The sequence below is a fragment of the Nyctibius grandis genome, chromosome 7 (assembly GCF_013368605.1).
Source record: "Nyctibius grandis isolate bNycGra1 chromosome 7, bNycGra1.pri, whole genome shotgun sequence".
NCBI classification, from domain to species: domain Eukaryota; kingdom Metazoa; phylum Chordata; class Aves; order Nyctibiiformes; family Nyctibiidae; genus Nyctibius; species Nyctibius grandis.
The window spans coordinates 52,515,028-52,534,966 of NC_090664.1; the positions used below are offsets into that span (position 1 = coordinate 52,515,028).

The 19,939-nt window shown below is 38.7% G+C and overlaps 1 protein-coding gene across 1 annotated transcript in view; it reads left to right on the plus strand.

Annotated features, from left to right (window-relative positions):
* The window catches only part of LOC137665994 (5'-AMP-activated protein kinase subunit gamma-2-like), a 116,741-nt gene that overhangs the window by 85,517 nt on the left and 11,285 nt on the right, over window positions 1-19,939 (plus strand). Inside the window, exons 5-8 of the mRNA XM_068405529.1 lie at window positions 12,930-13,011; window positions 14,596-14,654; window positions 17,789-17,834; window positions 18,634-18,688. Of these exons, the coding sequence (XP_068261630.1) occupies window positions 12,930-13,011; window positions 14,596-14,654; window positions 17,789-17,834; window positions 18,634-18,688 (242 nt within the window). The remainder of the gene's footprint in view (window positions 1-12,929; window positions 13,012-14,595; window positions 14,655-17,788; window positions 17,835-18,633; window positions 18,689-19,939) is intronic.

Sequence of the window (19,939 nt, forward strand, 5' to 3'; positions counted from 1 at the left end):
CATGGCTAAAAGCACTGGAGCTTCAGTTACTGCTCAGTACAAAAAAAAAGCAGCTTTGTAACATCAGCACTGGATTTTTTTGATTATTCAGGCATCTCACTAGTGAGGGTGTTTCCTTCATCTCTTGACTCTATTTAGGCTCTGAGCACACTGTGGCTTCAGTGTGTTGCCTCTGATACCTTGTCTGAGTCCTCAAAGGTAAGTATCCTATCCAGTACTAGTATTATGTTAAAACTTGAGCAGGGCTGTGGTTAAGATTCTGCCCATGTGCCAAAGAACCTTCTGCTGCTAATTGATCTGGTAGCTGAGAAGGCAATGCTGAACATAACGGTTAGTCACCAGTGTCTCATGTCAGGTTATTTCCTCTCTTACCTGGAAAGCCAGATTTCTACTTTTCATCCTCAAGCACCTTGATATCAATGGAACAGTCACTTTTATTTTCGTAGGGTTCTTCCACGTACTTTACTGGACACTGGATTTTGTAGTGAAAAGGCACCTGATGTGTGATTGGAGATGGAAAAAGGTAGCCTCTAGTCTTAGAGGAAGAGCTTTCAAGCACACAGACATCAGTCCTACAGAGTTTAAATGTTCACATTGTTGATTTTCTTTATATATTCCACTTCTTGACTGTTTTGATCATCTTTCAACTGCATCTGCTCTTGCATTTCACTGGTCACATGGACTCTGATTATGCAAGCACTGTAAGCTCTAATGAAGAGTATCTGTTACATTTAGGTGTAATACTAATGAATACTTCACCCTACTCTGTTTTGCCACATTCGTTTTTAGAAACTTATTTCTCTGTCTCTTGGAAGCTTGCTTGTTTGGGAGGTTGATTGTGTTGACTTTTTCACTGTCTCAGAGGGAAAGTGTTTTGCAGTTTTTCCTTCTGCTCAAAAGAGAGAATGACCGTCAACTCTGGACTAAAGAATTCAGACTTCTTTGACTTGAAAGGTCAAATTTGGGATGGCAGTATTAACTGACACTCTTTTCAGCTCTTCTCAAAGAGTATTAGCTTCCTTTTGATTCCAGAGGATACTTATTCTCACACTATGAGAGAATCTGTTGGGAGTTGGTACCTGCAGCTTGTTGGCATGACCCACAACCTGATGAGTTCTAAGCTTGTCAGTGGTCACCTGTGTCACTTTCCTGGATCTGTTTCACCCCTACTCAAATCAATGTTTCTCCTAATTTAAAAAACAAACAAAAAGCCTGGTGCCTTGAAAAAGTTCTCTAGAGATTTGAATTCAGGTTTTTAATAGTGCCAGAGCTAAAACAGAATATATAAGGGCTCACTTCTCGCCTCCCTTAGTGTAAACTAGTAAAAATCAATGGAAGAAGAAGAAAAAATGGAGCTGTGTTGTGTTCTAATGGCATCCTTAGACAGGCTCTGCATTGGATTTTTATTTGACTACAGTATCCCATCTCCCTCTGCTGGTCAGCAATCACAGCACATATCACATGCTTCTGCCCTGGAAAATTATTCATGAGATATTGTGGAAAGTATTTGAAAACTGTTGTTAGCTGTGGGAAAACTGGAGATGTCAACTTATATAGTGTGGCACAAGTCATACCACTGAACTAACATCTATTCATAAAAGTAAATGTTTAGTCTCAATGTCTTTGAGGGATTTAGTGTAAAGATTTGTAAGGAATATTGTTTTAACCCTGAATAAGACAGGAGATGGTATGGTGTCATTACATTGGAAACAGAAAGAAGGCCTTAAATAGCAGCAGTGGTAACTAATAAAGGGCAGGAATGGGCTGGCAGTCTCTTCAGTCCTGCTTATTTGTCAGTCATGAGGCATGGGGGCCTCTCAGTTCCAGCAGCTACCAAACGTCTTGCTGCTTCTAGTGCTAGCACACTGGTCTGCTCTTGCCTATCAAGAATACACCTGTGCAGCTGGCACCGACACTGGGCTGTTGTGAAAGCAAAGGTATCTCTCATGCTTCCGTTAGGCATCAGATCATATGGTAAGGGAGAAGTACGCTGTGCTTCAGCTGGAGAATGTGTCACTTGGCACAGACTTGAGCAACATCTATACTAAATAAATGAAATATTCTGAGCCAAGGTCTGTTTACCTGCCTGAGGCCAACTGGCACAGCTCAGTTTGCCTTAGTATAGCTTAGCTTATATTTCCCCCAAAACAGAGTATCTGCATCTAGTCTGCCTACCTGAAATGGTCCCTAGCCTGTACTGAACCCTGAGAAGTGGCAGATACTGCCTGGGAGAGTGCTAGCTGGTACAGTTCTCTTGATTTAGACTGACTGTGGAGTGTTCTTTCACCCTTTTATTTTACTAATGTAGATGTAGGCTGTAAGTATTGGCTCCTCATAAATATTTATAGAATCATATTGAACTCCAGTGGTGCGGCTTTCCTCTGCCTGTGACCCATGAATACCTCTTCTTCGTGACAAGCCCCAGCCTTTTGCTTTTCCCAGAGAAGATGCTATCTTTGCTTGCCGCACATTAAAGAAACTTTTTAAAGTCTGATCTGACCAGGAAGGGGAGTCAAGAGACAATTAAATGTTATGAGCTGTCCTGTGAAGTTTGGAAATTAGACTCTGTGGATGGTGGGGAAACTAAGCAAGTTGCAACAATGTGAAGCTCGCAGTGGATAAACGTTCTAATTTCTTGCATGTCTCCCAAGATGCAAGCAATAGGAGAACAAACACTTCACAGCCTCTTTGAGGGGGTTGGGAGGGTTGTCCCCCAAAGGGCTGCTCTGGGAATGAGCATTCCCTTATTGTTCTTCTTCATTCTAATTAGTCAATAAATGGATCTGGATTATCTTTATAATAGACTTCAGGAAAACACTGAGCTGAATGCAGATTTACTGTTTACCAGCTTGTGTCTTCAGCAAGTATCTGTGTACTCTACAATTGTTAGTGCATTTAATGTGGCAATGATCTGGGGAAATAAGGTGACATCCAGATCTGCCTTTACTTTCTGTTAGTTGGTTTTAATTTGTCTCAGGTACATACAGTGACACAGCAATCTGATCTTTTCTTTTCCTTTGAAACTTATATTAATGCTTTGAAGGAAAACAGAAACTTCAGTAATTCCTGTTTTAAATTCAAATCTTAACAAAATACAGCACGTTGTTCACGTTCTATCAGTCACATTACTCTTCTCTAGTAGCACTAACATCATCTACTAAAGTGATTCCACTTTTTTTCCTTGTTACTGCAGATGTTTGACTTTGTGATGTTTTCTTTAGAGACCCATGCATTTCCCCCCCCATCCTGAACTCTGAATTTTTAAAGGAAATGGCTCTTACCTACCTTATAGCAGTCTCTGAAGCTTAGCTCTGTAAGCTTACTTAAGGCCAGATTTTTGTCTGGCCTTCAAACAAATCTGTTACTTAATTTGTTTTGACTTTGCCCAGCCTACATAAAGATGAGGATTAGCTTATTTTGTAGTGCAGAGCAATTAACCCTCCAAGAGGAATGTAAAAGGTATAAGACAGGGACTGCCCTGCTCCATATCAAGCAGCAATCTGCAGTCCCAAGAATGGTATGTTAGCAAATGTAGTGGCTCTGTCTTGTGAAGTTTGTATAAGCTCTTGTGGGGTGAAAAGCTCTATCTAACCTTTGGCTAAATGATATGCTTGCCTGTTAAAGGTAAATTTATGTTTTAGTACTAAAACATATGTAGCTTTTGCTCATAATGACCTAGAAGCTGTTTTTAAAGTATTTGTCCAGCACTTCTTCATAAACTAATAAAAATCATGTTTATGTGGAAACAGTGATCAAAATAAGCTTTCAGAATCCTGAAGACTCTTTCCTTTTATATCCTGAAGAAATGTTGGACAATTGTGTGACTTGAAGGTTACGTTATTTAACCTTTCTGTTTAATGAAATTATCTAAGTCGGTAATGGACCAGATGTTGTTATCACTGCTGTAGGCTTTTGTCAGTAACCGTCACACGCTAGTAAGAGTTCAAATACTTCTTTTTCTACCACATAGCTAGAAAAATATTTGAAACAATATTCTGGAAATTTCTTTAGTGGTTTAACAAGCTGGAAGTAAATATAACTTCTAACTTCTGCAGAGCATGCAATGGATTCCACATTAGAAGAGTGGAAGAGGATATATATTTCTCTTCCTTGTGCTGACTCTATTCAGTAAGTGGATTTATTATTCTTGTTCCCTCCAGGTCATTCTTGACTGGGGTGTTGCCTCTCTCCAAGGTAATGAGAGAGACCAGGCTTCCAGGAAGAATGCTCTAGAATCTTTTGCTTCCAGAAACACACATCAGACTCTGGGTCTGCTGTCGCAACAGAGTTCTCACAGCTTTACAAAAGGATTGATTGTCTGTTCCTTAATGGGCTTTGAGGTTTTTAGTCTTCGAAGTTGCTAAATTTAAACTAATATACTGTCTGCATTTCTGAGGAGTGTGGACACCCCTCCTTGCTTACCCATCCCACAGAACTGTAAGAGAATAATGTAATTTAGCTTCTAACTGGCATGTGGGCTGAGGCAGTTGAGCAGGCCACATAAAAGCTCCCTTCACTGAGATCAGTGGATTCCAGCTACTGGAATCAGTAGCATAATACTGGAAGACTCTTGTGTTTTTTCAGAGCAGCTCCTGTTGCTTGTACACAACCAAGCATAGGAGCTTAATTCCTGCAGCTCTCAACCAATAGGAAGCATTCATTCTTGGATCTTGGAGGAGGATAATATCATTGTACCAATTAAGCAGAAATTTTTTGGCCTGCACAGGGTGTAGGTAAGGTGTTTGCACTTGGCCGAGTGAAAGTCATGCATCATTCTTCTTGCATTCCCTGCCCTTCCACTGCTTTTTCTGGTAAGATCTTAATCTGTGAAAGAATTTCTGTACCCTTCCCAATGGAGCTGGTCCCAGTGGCTCTGCCAATGAGGCTTACCTAATGTCTTACTCTTAGCCCATTGTGGCATGAAATCTAGCAGCAGAAATTCTGGCTTGAAGTGATTCCTCCTTCCCCCCCCCCCTCCAGAAAATAGAGCTGAGCTATTTTGTTTTTACTAGAGCGCTTAGGCTCCCCTCAAACAGCAGCTGGAAGTAACTGTCAGCAGAGTACATTACTGAGATGGAGTAACAGAATTGACTGTAATCACGGACCAGTGACTCTCTAGAAGAGGTCCTGATTAAATCAGCACATGTGTGGTGTTAGAGAAGGAGAGCCCTTAATTGTCAGCTATGGTATGGGCATATTGGCATAGACTATCAATTAAGGTCTTGGTTTGGTGTCTTTAGCTGGATTGGGACGTTTTCATGTGAACGTGATGTGGGGAAGGCTTCTGCATGTGGACATAGTACCTGCTCTCTGGAAAGAAATCTAGAAGATGTGTCTGCATGCTTTAACTTGAGGATAGGACGCTACCTGTTATTCCTGGGGTTTGGCTTGGGTCTGAAGCGTATTACTCCATCAGCTCTTAAACTTTATTAAGCACTCTATGGCCATTAGTATTGCATCATCTACCAGAAGTGGTCCCCTTCCATCTCCTGTGAATGGAAAAGAGAACTGAATTTTGATCTGGTTTCATGTAAGTATTCCAAAATTCATCCTGAGCTAGAGGAGCTGCTTGTGGATGTTTGTTGATTGGAGTTTTTCAGATGTTAAAGCAAATGTAGCCTCTCAGTTAATAACAGGTTTGTCCAATTCTTCTCTACTTAACTTGAGGGTGTGATAAGGTAAAGGAAGAAATTCTTCTCTTCAAGACCTGCTTGGCCCTTGCCCTAGGCAAAAGTCTTTATTGTTAAGTCCTTAAGTAGCCTTTTTTTTTTTTTAAAGGCATAGTCCTTCACGGAGGAAATGGTTCTACCAAATTCGTAGACCAAAGAAGAAAATAATTGGAAAATAAATTTGAATGCAATAGTCATCACACTGAGATGGCTGGTTGTAGTCTTGCACTCTGGTTAGTCCTCCAGGCAAGTCAATTTATAACAACACTGTACTATATATATGCACTACAAAAGAGGTTTTTAGCTTTTCAAAATAGCTCCTTTACCAGACTGTAGTTTTCTGTAACTTAAAAGCATGTCTGGGTTGGACATTACAGCTTTATTTGAAGAAAAAAAAATTGGAATTGCAAGTTAAGATTTAATATCCTTCCCAATGTTTTGTTGGCCACTTTTGGGGAAACATAAAGACAAAGCAGTTAATGATCCCCTAAAAAAAAAAGAGAGCAATTCCTGTGAGAACTTTAACTGTTTCCTGATAGTAGGTATCATCCCTAGATTACAAGTTAGGAGAAGTATTTTTCAGTTTCTTGATTGCTTGGAAAGCTGATGTGGAGATTCCCTGGAAAATTGGTTCACCTCCCTGAAATTTCTTTGCTTCAGATCTTGCATTTGTGAAGGATTACCTTCTTTCTCCTCAACTGAAGATGTTTAAATGTCATTGCCATCTGGGTGTGAATTGCTTCAAAGCAAAAATGCATGACGTATTCAGAGAATATTTATCTCGTACTGCTTTTGTATTATCAAGGTGATGCTCATGGGATCTGGGGGTGAATGCTGGAGTCCTTGATTCCAGTTTAGTTCACAAAAATTTTCAGGCCTTAGAAGCAAATCCTTTGAAGATGGTGCTGACAGTGTGGAAGAGGAGGGTTGCCCAAAGAGCTTTCTGTGGCAAAGTTGTATTTTCAACTTAGTATTGTGTTTTTCTTGTGTTCCCAAATACTGTATCACAAGCCAGTGTTAGGTGAAAATTGGGTGGTTGGCCTGCTCCAGTGGACCATATTGCATAACCTGGGATCCAAAGACTTTCAGTAGAAGCTGAGAGTGAATAAGGGGTAAAAGGCAGTGTGAGCACCTCCAGTCATTGTTGAAGAGTATTTTTCAGATAAGAAAATATTATAACTTGCTGGACATGAGTGGGCTTGCACCCTATTTGACACTGTGTTAGTATGACTCAAGTAGTTAGTTACCTTGTTTTGCCTCTTCGCTGGCTGCGTTGTCAAACAAGTACCCAAAACCAGTGATGAATACCTTGTATGAGAGCTGCCTTCCAGCCTCTGATTCAGGAGAAGCACTACCTGAAATCCTAGTGATGTGAGGGAGTAGCAGGGGAGACGTTATAAACCTGTCTTATTGGAGCTAGATCATCAGGTTTCCCTCTCCCTTGTACGCAGTAGTTCGGACTTTTCATTTTTTTTTAACTCTATTGTAGAGCTGCCAAGATTTGGGCAGCTAGAGAACTTGCCATGATACTTAATGAAGTATAGTCCTGTTTATGTTGGGCTAGAAACTGTTGCCCCATTCCTCACGTTTTCACATCAAAAGCGTTTGAGAGCCAGTGAGCTCATAAACACATTTAGACCAAGGGAGGAAAGTGTAGGTTGCACAGTTTTTATGTAGTACAAAGGTCACAGCAGAGGCCTGATGGTTTTCGTGTTACAACAAAGACCAGTTGTACTACTTCTGGTTTCTTACTTGGTAAGAACTATTGAAATGTTTTTAGCCTCTAAGAGAGAAGTCTTGGGATAACTTTTTCTTGTGCATTCTTACTCTAACAGTGGGAACAAAGACTGTATTCTAGAGTGACTTTGTCATATTTGCTCATATTGTGAAGATATATATGCTGTCACCCCTTGAAAATGGAAAACTTTTTCCCCTCTGCAAGGGACGCATTGAGAAGGGCACTCTGCCTTGCTGTTTCATACTTTCAGCATGGGAGTATATGGGCGTATGAGTTTAACCTTCTGCAGTACTTTTCAGCTGTTCTTACCCAATTTGCTAAGACTGAATGCCTTCCTCTTGCAAATTTATTTCAATTACATATCAAACTTTGTATTTTGTTATGCTGGGAAGGGTTATTGTTTCTTAGTGATTGCCTGAAAGCTTTGGGTTTGATACTGTGGTCCACATGTGAATTTTCTGAGGTGTGTGTTCCCTCGAAGTTTTGTAGCCCCTTAAAAATCATCATGAGGCAAGACTGGGATTTGTCAATTTATCCAGTGAAAATGACGATGAATGTTCTAGCTCACCTTTGAGCATCCATCCATCAGGAATCAGATGATAAGTGTCAAGAATCAGCTGGGTTTGGTACTGCTTTTATGGGAGTTCAGTGTTAAAAAATAACAAATGGAGCTTCTTCCTTTCTATTCTGATCTGATAAAACAGATGTGTCTTGGCATTACATCAGGGGCTTTTCAGGTAAGTAAAGCTAATGCCCTGGTGTTGGTTTATACAGTGAAAGATGAGGCAAGAGAGGTAACGCATTTATCATCTTGCCCTTGGATGCCAGCCATACCACAGAAGTTCTGGCAGATCTTTTAACACTGGTCTTTTGCATCATCCTCTTCCTTGATATCGGCAAATCTGAAGGTGTTCCGTAACTGTGTGTGTTTCTTCTGTTACCTTCCAGCTTTTCCAGGTTAACTTTGGCGTTGAGACAATGATGCTGAGTTGGGTGTCTTTCAGCACAGTAGCATTCTCTGCTCTACTCAGCACTTACCCTTTAGCACCAGAAACTGGGATTGCAACAGCAGTGATCACCCTCCATACCTTATGGGGTAGTCCTGGAAGACAAGTTTGAAACCCACTGATCAGTTAGGCGTGTAGTTACAGTTTTCATAACATAGTGTCAGGTAAAACAAGATAAAAGTGTGTGTGTGCACATGCTGAATTTTTGGAAAGAAGCTCATCCTTGGTTTTCCTTTCAGATGCTTCCCTCATCACAGATGTTTACTTCAGAGAGCATTTCCACGAGGGCTTGTGAGATTACTGGTCTGGTGTTTCATAATGAGGAGTGTCCATTTTAGTATTTCGTGTCAGTAAGGGAAAACTTTTTCTGTAATCTGGTGAAATTTTCTGTCTGCTACCACCGTTTCACGTGTTGCTGCCTGGTAATCAAGCTGTTTTGGAGCTCACTAACCATAAGGGACAAGGTTTTCCAAATACTCTATGACCTGAAAAACAGGACTTCCTGTGTATGGATGTAACTCAATCTTTCTTGGTAATGACTGTTACATTGGGAAAGGCTATGTCCTTCTTAAGACTTACAGTGGAAGTATTTGGGTGGTCTGCAGAAGCGATGACCTCCAGAAGTCCTGTCTAACCTACATTAGTCTGTTTGTTTATTTAGTGTATTCACAGTCGGTGTAATGAGTTCCTGTAGTAAGAAAAGCTTGTTCCTGTTCTGCTTGCTGTATTGTAATAGCACCTATTGTTGAGGTGATCTACGATTCATCTAGGATTTCAGTCGCTGTGTTCCTTTGCTATAATATGGCCCTTCTACTTAAGGGGCACAATGTTGGAGAAGACAAGTAGTCATATAAAGTGGGATTCCTCATCTAACTGTAAATGTCTAGACATATTATAGTCAGTGAAAGGGGAAATGGCATCTGTGGGATACAACTTAATCTCCATCTAAGGCTGGTGAGTCACGCCACAGAAATGACTGTTTCCTTCAGTTGGCTATGAAGACATGCGGTGAACGTGCAAGGTCAGCATACATGTCAGAACAGCCTCTAACTTTGAGTAGATAAATCCCATTCTTAATGGTTCATTGTGTTTGTTAGGACCACTACATGGTTAATAAGAACAAAAGAGCTTTGTTTAAAGAGTACATGGTGTTGAACAGCAACAATCTATGGGATCTGGCTGAATAACAATGGTTTTGTGAAGGTCAGGCCAGTCCAACACTCAAGATCAGAGAAAGAACAATGCTGGTGGGGTCAAGAATTAACAACGCTGTTGGAGGCCCGAAGATGGGACATGGTAGAAATCTTCAAAGGCTATAAACTATGTATAATCTGAAAGGAAGGTCCTTGTGGGTATTTTCTGCATGAACATCACTGAAACATCTAAATTTGCTGGACAGAAGCCCAGCTCCACACCCCAGTGCTTTGGCTGGCCACCAAGCAGTACTTTGGGCAACTGAAAATGGTAAACCAGAGAAACTGAAGGAAAGTGTTAGTGGAGGAGTATATGTTTGTGCTTGCAAGCAGTTTTAGCAAATAAAAATGAAGTCGTTGTTTTTTGCTTTGTAATTACCTTACTAAAGTAAGAGATCAACATTAAGAACTGATGGCATTGTTACTGTATTTAAAAGGTAACTGTATAACACTTTCTACTGTGAAACTGAAGAAAGCAATAGGAATGTCACTTAAGCTGTGGTCTAGGAGGAGAGCCTAGAGGGATGAGTTTAAGTATTTATTTATTAAACTTTAGTGATTTATTATGTCAAATGTTTAATATCCTAATACCCAAGCTGAACTTACTGTCTTTTATGAAGAATTTAAGTCTGAGCTATCGGAGTAGCTGTATCTGTTTAGCAGCCCTCAGTTTTTCCAAAAACTGTCTTTTAAAGCTAGACAAGATGGCATCTAACAGAAGATTCTTGAGATTCTTGGAGACAAATAACTTGCAAATAAATCAAAAAGAATCAGGACAAGAACTGATCCTTTGAGGAAACTTCCTTTTCCTTCTGGATTGTCTACAAGCTCATTTTCTTGCCTAGTACATCTTTGGAGTTGTCTCTCTCGGAGTATCATTTCTCAGTCTGTAATAATAGCTCAATTTTACCATCTCGCCCATCTAAACATTGTGGTAGGTGGTGTTCTTTGCTGCTACTGTGTCTGAGAAAGAAGTAGCAAGAATTTGGAGGTTGCCTGAAGTCTTGTAATTGGCTCTCCACATCCTTCTGCTGTGGGCATGCTTCTTTGCTAGGTTATCAGTTACAGACTTTGTAAACTTGCTTGAGGAGTTGCATGATCACTGTCTGGAAGAAAGCTGTTTTCCCCCCTGATTTTAATAGATTAGCTGTTACCTTATTGCTCTGATACAGCTTGAACATCTTACTCTTGTGGAAGACTTGGGACATGAGTTGACAGTGACTGTTAACTTGTGTGCTAGCTATCCTTATGGAAAGATATCAAAGGTGAAGGCTCTCAGTATCAGGCAGTTTGAGTGTACTTTCCTCTTTTTTGATGAAGAATGGTTAGAACAAACTTACTCTGCCCCAAGGTGGAGTTAGTCTGTGTGAACTCACGTCTGTCTCGTATGTGCTCCCCAAGTAGCTCACTGCTGTTAGCTTTCTCTGCATTAACTGTAAGTGTGATGCTGTTATGTGGGAAGACTTGATGTGTCTGCCTGGAGGGTTTCTTTGTGTTTTTGGTCTTCCTTATGAGTTAGTATGCTCCTGTGGTGGATTTGGTAATATTTGTTTTACCTGACTCCTCCCTGTGTCAGTGAAGTGGCTGAATACCTCTGGGACCTTTCTGTTTAACCATTTTCTAGATAATTACAACATGGTGTGTATCCTACAGTCCTATTTGTGGTCCTGGGTATTTTTTTCCCTGTATGGCTTCTTCAGTTTTAAAGCAGTTTATGGGTGGTGGTTGTTAAGCAGATCATTATTCCTGGTCATTGATGATACAGCAGAAGCATCTGCAAAGTCAGGAGGCAGCTTTGAGAACTGTCTGCTTGAGGTCAGGAGGGTAGATCTGCTTCTCATGGTCAGAGAGAAAGCAGTCGGGCTGCACGGATCGCTTTCAGAAGTCTAATCGTAAAGACTGCAGTTCATGTACTGTAGGATAACACCATGTATTTGAAACATTCTCTCCAAATTACTGAAGTGTAGGCAGAGGTGATCTGGTGCAGTTAGAAGTCTTACTGACTTTTAGAAATTTAAACTGCTGAGTCTAAATGGAGGGTCTGTCAAGTATCATGTGACACTGCCTATCATATGGATGATGGCGTTGCAAACTTCCAAGAAGGTTGTAGGTAGCAATGGCAGACTTACTTTTTATTTTTCCTACTTGTATTTTTGTTTGCTCTTACTTTTTTGGATGCTGATTCCATTGACTGTGAAGCCCTTTTATTCCTTAATCTGTTGTGGAGAGGAGCCCCTTAGCACATAATTTAAAGTAGACACTTAAGATACCACTGTGTAATTGTTTTCCTTTCAGATTGCAATCGTCAAGTGATTGCAATTGCACTTCTGTGTTATTTGGACCAAGGACCATTTTCACGGATGTAGAGATATAGATGGGCTATGTCCTAGTTTTGTGCCAGGTCAAGATCTGGACAAGAACCATCACTTCTGTACTGTGTTTTCCATCTGGAGATGTTGTTTTAGGTGTGTGGGCAGGGCAGGAACAATACGTGCTCAAGCATATCACCAAGAGATCAAGATTTTGAGGTGCAGTAGAGCATGACTGCTTCATGCTTCAGAGAACTAGTGTTCACAGGGAAGTTTTCCTTTTATTTTGAGAATGACACTGTAACCTTATAACCTCTGATTCAGAAATTGGGGAGGGTTAATTCATTAAAAATGAAAGAGTTTGGTTGCATTTCTTTAGCAGTAAAACAGGCCAGCTAGTCCTTTTAACTTTGTCATATGTAAAATAATCAAACATTCCCTTTTAATTTGTATAAATCCTGAGTCTAAAAGCTGGAGAGGAAATAAGACTTTTGTTCTTTCAAGTTAGTTTTGTTTTGGTTTTGTTTTGGTTTTTTTTAAATACAATTGTTGCTGTAGTGAACATTAACTAGAATATAGAACAATCTTCAAATGTTAAGTTGTACCTGTGAACTGGACACTTGTGATAATTCTGTCCATTACGGATTTATTTGATGTCATGATTTGGGGGATATAACTTTTATGGATAGTATCTAACAGGAATAAATTTGAGGTTAGCAAGCATACCTTTTCAGCTGTATCAGCTTACTTCTTAATCAGAGGCTTTCACATAAATGTTCACATAACAAAACAAAACCAGATCTGGTTTTGCTAAGCTTTTTTGCTAAGCTTTTTTACCATTTTAGAAGTAAAAGGCTTAAGGTTTTTGTTTGCGTGTAGTTTTTGTTCCGTTTTGAATACCAGCTACCTATTATACTGCATTTTTTTCCTACTAACTGGGGAAACCCTGCTGTTGGTGTCTGGTATGCTAAATGAAGAGCAAAGATTTGTTTAGTTGTTTATTCTTTTTGCAGGTAAAGAAAGCCTTTTTTGCCTTGGTGGCAAATGGTGTGAGAGCAGCTCCACTGTGGGAGAGTAAAAAACAGAGTTTTGTAGGTAAGTAGTTTGAACGTTATTCAGGATTACTTGAATTTCCAGGGTGCTTTACTGTTGCAGAAGGTGGTCTGGGGGTAGCCATGGCCTAACATCCTACGGATATACTGGCAAAGAGGGTTTCTTTTTCCTCCTTGCGAGGAGTGAAATGTTGCCAGCTTTCATAGGGTTGCTGTGCTTTGAGAATCATTATGATTCTTGTAGATCCTCACCTTCTGAAATTTAGTCTCTAATATGTGCGTTTCACTGTGTGTTTAAAAATAAAGGTAACGATCACAAAAAGGAAATTTGAAAATAGGAACTATAAAAAGAATTCAATGTTACAATATCCTAATATACATGCAATACAAGCATGTCTTTCTTTGCACGTTCTCAGTAAGGTGCACTGAGAAATCTTTAAATACCAGAACTAATGCTGAATGCTACAGATAGGCCCCATATTGGGAGGAAAACATTAGATGTATGTATTGCTTTTTAAAAATCATAACAATAATGTTCCAAAATTAGATCTCTGTTGCAGTTAGAAAACAGGGTCATAGTGGCTGTTAAAAATATTATTATGTGTACTTCTTGTGACCTGGAATGTAGATTGAGGATTCTTGGAAATGAATGGTAGATACTTTATAAAGCATTTGTTAAAATATTTTAAATCCAAGGGGGGAGGAGCAGTAGTTTCATGTAATACATCATAGCAATGCTGTGTGTCTTTTGTATTTCATTTCATTTTCTGTCTGTAACTAAACTCTAGTGATTTAAAGCTGACCTCTGGATTAATTTTTCCCTTCCCGATTTCTTAGTTTCTTCAGTTTAGATATAAGAGTAGTAAACAGTGGAGCAATTACATCTTCTCAAATTTAGAACTTGAAAGCTCAAAAAAGATTAATGTTTTCAGGTAACTAAACTAATCAATATTATATTACACAGTTTGGTGTTGGTGGTTAAAATGTGTATATTATGGATGTACTATCTCTTTTTTATTTTAAAAATCACATTTCAATACAGACATTGAGGATTACCGTGGAAATGATTGAAGGAAGTTCTTTAATAAGTAATATTAAAGAAAATGATTGAAGGAAGTTCTTTAATAAGTAATATTAAAGAAAATATTAAAGAAAAGTAATAATAAAGAAATGGATTATACTTTTCCTTTATTTGAGTGTGAGAGTCTGCCTGATTTGGCAAGTACATAATAAGAATGTGTCTTACTTGAAAAGAAAATGAAAGACAAGGATAGATCTCCAGCCTTTAAAGATGTTCTAAACACCCTCTTGTCTGTGCTTTTGGGGGTGGATGCAGTCTGGATTCCAGGCTTTCTTTGGATCAGAATGAAAGAAGAGTAGAAGCACAAAGGTTACAATTTTGAATTCTAATTCAGACATGTTTTTATTCTGAAGTATTGTATCAATGTGACAGTGAATATACATGGTTTTGGAATTCTACTGTTGATTAGTCCAATACAAATAGTATCTGACATGGATTTAATGTTTATTAAATTATATGTTGTGAATATAAATAGAGAAAATAGCTGGAAGTTCTATATGTTAAGTATATATCTGAAGAAATTTTTTTATCTATCACTTGTTACAGGAATGTTAACAATTACAGATTTCATTAACATACTGCATAGATACTATAAGTCTCCAATGGTAAGTATGATGTTAAGCTATACTTTAATCATTTGCCATACAGTACCGAGACTGAAATATCAAATTGAAAGATTAATGATGACTGTTATTATTATTTAAGTCTTTGGAAGCTTAGATACGTCATGGGTATACTCACTGTGGGGTTTTTTTTTTTTGAAAGAAAAGATGGCTTTGTGAGCAAGTTAATAGAATGGTATCTGGATATACCTGGGTTCAGTTCCCAGCTTTAGCCATGAAGGTCCTATGAGGTTGGGCAGGTAATGTAATCTGTCTGCTTCAGTTATACATATATAACCTGAGGAATTTCCTTAATGAATACAACCATTTATTATGTTTTGTGTGATAGTCTTTGTTCTGGATCTGAGGCTCCACTTAGTGTTGCAACTAATGAACTAGTGTTGCATTTGGGGTAAAGGACCTGGCTTAACATACTTACTAAAAACTAGATGTGATATAAAAAGTATGAAGGAAAATACTTGATTATTGATCACTGTATTTACTTGTGTTCAGGTTGTTTCAAAGCACGTATTTCAATAGTAATCAGAGCTCTATATAAATGGCAAATACAAACCAAAAAGCATTTGGGGAGGATGTCTTTAAGTTACATGAAAAAGTTCATTGTATTTAAAAATCAAGTATGTAGCTATGCATGGTTCACATGTTTATATAATCAACTTTGTCTCATAACTATGATAGAGCTGTTCCAGAAGGAGTATGTGGACTTAAGCAGAATGCTAGCTTACAGAGGCTTGGATGCTTTAAAAGGTTACTCTGTTCTTGGAGTGATGGTGTAGAATAAACAAGTTAAACTAGTTAAATATATGCAAAAATTTTAGTTACATGAGTGAGTTGCACAGTCAGTTGGAGATCTGTTGACTTCAATTAACTGTAATTTAAAATTCCCATTGGCAGTCAGTTGATGAAATTCTCTAGCTTGCATGTTCATACAAACATTTACATCCCTTTCTTGTTCGTGTCAAATCACAATTCCCCCTCTACCAATTAAAACATATGTGTTATGTTTTACTATCTAAAAAAATCAAGAACAGTTGGATGAAGCAGACATCTGATGTATTAGGCTTCTCAAAGCTCATATTAATCTTTAAAATTTATAGCAAAATTCTTGCCAGATGCCAATAGTGTGGTGCGCTGTCCTTTCTTCTTGTTAAAGAATTTGTCTTTTTCCCCTGAGGGTTTACAAGGGGTGAGGGGAGAAGCAAATGAAAAGTGATTGCACACTGGTAACTTCCTTAAAATGGTTTCCATATTGTAATGACCCTCAACCTCAATACTACCAATTTTTCCATGTAACTTTACCTAAAGGCTGACTGTTGTCACTCCTGTTTACATTGTCTAACACCCTATTCCATAGGTTGTGCTTAAAATGGCAGCAGTAAAGAGGAATAGCTGAGAAGTGGCAACATTTGACTTAAGTGATTGATGCAGTCTTCTATTTAAAAAAAAAAAAAAAAAAAAAAAAATGTTCCATCAGGGAATGCTCTAGTCTTAATAGGTAAAATTATGCTAAAAATATAGTTCTTAAGTATTTTAGTAGTTCTTTCTAAATGCATCACAACACATACAGTGTGAAACATGTTGCTGTTCATGTATTAGATAATATCTTTAAATGATCGATGAGGACCGTCCAGGTGGTTTCTCCCTATAGTGTAGTCCAAGAAGTAGGTTTAGCCTCATCTCATCAGCATCTAAAGCGGTCTTCTGTTCTTCTGATCACTTCAGTAGATCTTCTGAACTGCACTCCACCGTCTTAACTGCCTTTTTTGTCAAGTGCCCTAAAAGATTATTTAACCTACTTATGGAGGTATCTTTTATGTCAGCCAAAAATGGTACATTTGAGTACTCCGATTACAATATATCAATTTAACATTCCCTTATACTCTTCAAAGCATGCTAATTCCAGAGAGTAATCGAAGTGTAGTCTCCTTTAGCTCAAAGATAAATGTAGTAGGCTTTGTGGAGACTTCTGTCCTTCACCTATAAACTCTTCAGCTTCAGCAGTGTTTGCAGAGGTACCTGACAGAGGAGCTGTGCAAGGGATGACAGGCACCTTTGGCCTAGGCTATAGCGAGTGCAATTACTATTACAAGTGGCTGGCTTGCAGCTTTGATATCTTTAGGGAAAGGTAACCTTCACATCTGAAACGCTTTTAGAAAATCATCAGCAAGATGGAAGGAGCTACTGTAGGGACGTTATACAATCTTTTGGCAAAGAACTTTGTGAAATAGCTGCTGAACAGCAGGAAGTTGGTGATGTGACCTCATGTCTTCTTTGTTGTTCTTCTTGGTTTTTGTTTTTAAACTTCAAAGACTGGACTCTTGAGGGTGGCTTGATGTTATTTGTGATCTGATCTGGTAAGCTGCCATCAAAAGGTGCAGACTTGCTTCATCCTTTGTCCAGTATCATTTGCATGTCCTTTTTGTGAGCCAGTTAAGGAAGCTGAACTAGCAGAAGACTTAACAGTTTTGTAGCTTTTTTTGCCTGTTTGGTTCCTGGGACCAGCTGAACACAGGTCAGATGGACAACATTGCTGGCACAGCAGAAACTCTGAGAGCATGCATGGCTTAGGTGCAGTGTCCAAAAACATTTGCAGAATGTAACATTAGTAAAAGATGAAACTTGGGGCAGGGGGATATACAATATTCATTCTTCTGATTGAACTGAGCACTAAACCAAGTGCGCTTGCTTGTTTGTAATCAAGCAACAGTAAAAATTCATCTCTCAGCATTAAGAAGTCAAATGATCAGGGTAAGCTCTGTACTGCTTTGGGTGTGCAAGGAATCATCAGAAGGTTTCCTCTGACATGATTGCTTTAAGGTGACATAAATTACTGAGGAGACGCCTTTGAGTCTAAAAGAGATCTAGACTACAAACCTGGGCAGCTAAAAGACTTTCCTGTCACCTGAAATGATAGGTCCGGTAAGGTACTCTGCATTGAGCAGGATTGCACCCTTTCCTCTTGTTATTGCCAAGAAATGTTATTCTGGACTGTTCTTACTCTGTTAGATTGCCTGCAATGAAACGTAAGGAAATTATACAGATATTTGTAATATTTGTTAATGATTTGGGGTTTAAAATTAATACTTCAAGCTAAACTTTCCATCTGCCCATTGTAGGTTCAGATTTATGAATTGGAGGAGCACAAGATAGAAACCTGGAGGGGTAAGAATATTTACTACTTGGTTGATAACTTAAAACGTTCTAATATTTTTCAGTATAGTGGATTTTTAATCATAGACTTAGCTTGTCTCTCGCCACATACTTTTTAAGGAAAGCAGGAATAGTAAAAGCTTGTCCCTTGGCTCCTGCTGCTTACTTTTACTACCTGAAACAGTACGTGGTCTACAGTGATCTTGGCTATATACTACTTGGCCACTTGTTCATGATTAGTACCATCTCGCTCTTTGAGAAAGGAAAAAAAAGAAACTGGAGTATGGCAGCATGTATGGCTGTAGAGCTGATGAGTACATGTGGAATGGAAATGTACCTGAGCCAGGATGCAGAATGAATAGATGACCCCATATATTGAGTGAACTGATGAATGAGCAACAAGCTGTGCCTGAGTGAACTGCATGATGCGACTAGAGAGCCATACAACCTGCTGGGTGTGAGCAGAGGTGCTGAATGCAGGGAGGAAGCTTTATGTCAAAAATAGATGATATGCCATGAAATAATATATAGAAGAACTCTGTGCAGCAGACCCTCCCAGAAAAGGAGCTGGTAAAGAACGATTTGCTGTTGTTGCAGTGACCCCTGGTGATCAGTTTAGTCCTGCCTTTAAAACGTCTTTTTAATGGGAGTGTGGAGGAGTGTGCGTAAGTGGTAGCATATCTCAAGTAACTATATATATTGCTCTCTTTCTTCCAGTTAATTTTGTACAAATGAATTCATAAAGTGTTTTCGTTAAAAACCTGATGTTTTCATTTAAAGTGGTAACGGTCTATTAATTTTCTATACACAGAGCTTTATTTACAAGAGACATTTAAACCTTTAGTGAACATCTCCCCAGACGCAAGGTAGGATTTTGCTTTTCAGTGGGCTTAACTTGAGATAAACTAATTCCATCTCAACACTGAATTTAAGACTTCTTTATATAAAAAGAAACAATTTATATTGTAAACTAGAGTACAATAATGAAGGACTGCCTTTTAATATAATCGAGAAGCTGTGAGAGCTTTTTATTGCAAGTGGGGACTTTTTCTCATTATCCCAAATGAATTTCTAGTTTAACTTTTGTCATTTATCAGTGTAACTGTTCTGGTAAATAAACTAGACATGGATCAAAATTAATTGCCAAAAAATATGCAAAAAAGGCAACATGATGGCCCTTCAAGCTGGCCTGCAATTTATGTTTGTTTCATGAAAATCAAAAACTGTACAGAGCCTTTCAGCTGTCTAGTCCTCAGCAATCATAGTAATTGAAAGCTTACAGTACTTTTCAACGCAAGTAGCTTTGCTTGACTAAAGGAAAGACAATATCTGTGTGTTCTGTTCTGCTCTACTACTAGGTTGTGTTCCTTAAAATATAAATGACTGTCCTTCTTGATGGAATTTGAAAGAGAGAGTTTTTTAACTGCCATTATACCTTATTTACCAAAGGTAACTTGAGAGCAAGCTTTAATTGATGGCTTAACAACTTGAGTACTACTTAACCGCTGAACCAGAGAGTGAAGTTCTGATTCTTGCTTTCAGTTTGTGGAATAGGATTGCTTATGCCCTATTGAAGGCAACTGGTGAAGGGCCCTCTGGTGATTACCTTGAAGTAATTATATGCTGTATCCTCAATAGAATTGCCACTAAGTCATTAATAAGTCATTCAGTTAAGTCATAAGGAATGTATTTTGAATGGTAGCTGGTTGCAAAGAATATCATTAAGACAACAAAATAGTATAATTGTTTTCAGTCAAAGGTGCAGCAAGAGAAGTATTGCAATAAAGAAGATGCAGGGGGACATGTATAAAAGGATACAGCAAGTCAACTTGAGACCTGATCCAGAAATGGATTGGATTCTGTGACAGTCAGACTGCAGTGCTCAGGAGTAGTTAAATGCTTACTCCAGGAGTGGAGTCTACTGCAATGGTGGGAATCTTGGCTCCATGGATATCAGACGGGGGTAGTTCATCCCTGTAATGGACTCAGAACATATAGTTTATTGTGTATGGAAAGAAGCCTACTCCAGCAAGTAGGCGTTTATCAAACTTGTACTAACTTTATTACTTACTAATTTATTGCAATTGGTGGCCAGCTGTTTTATCATAGTCTTACTA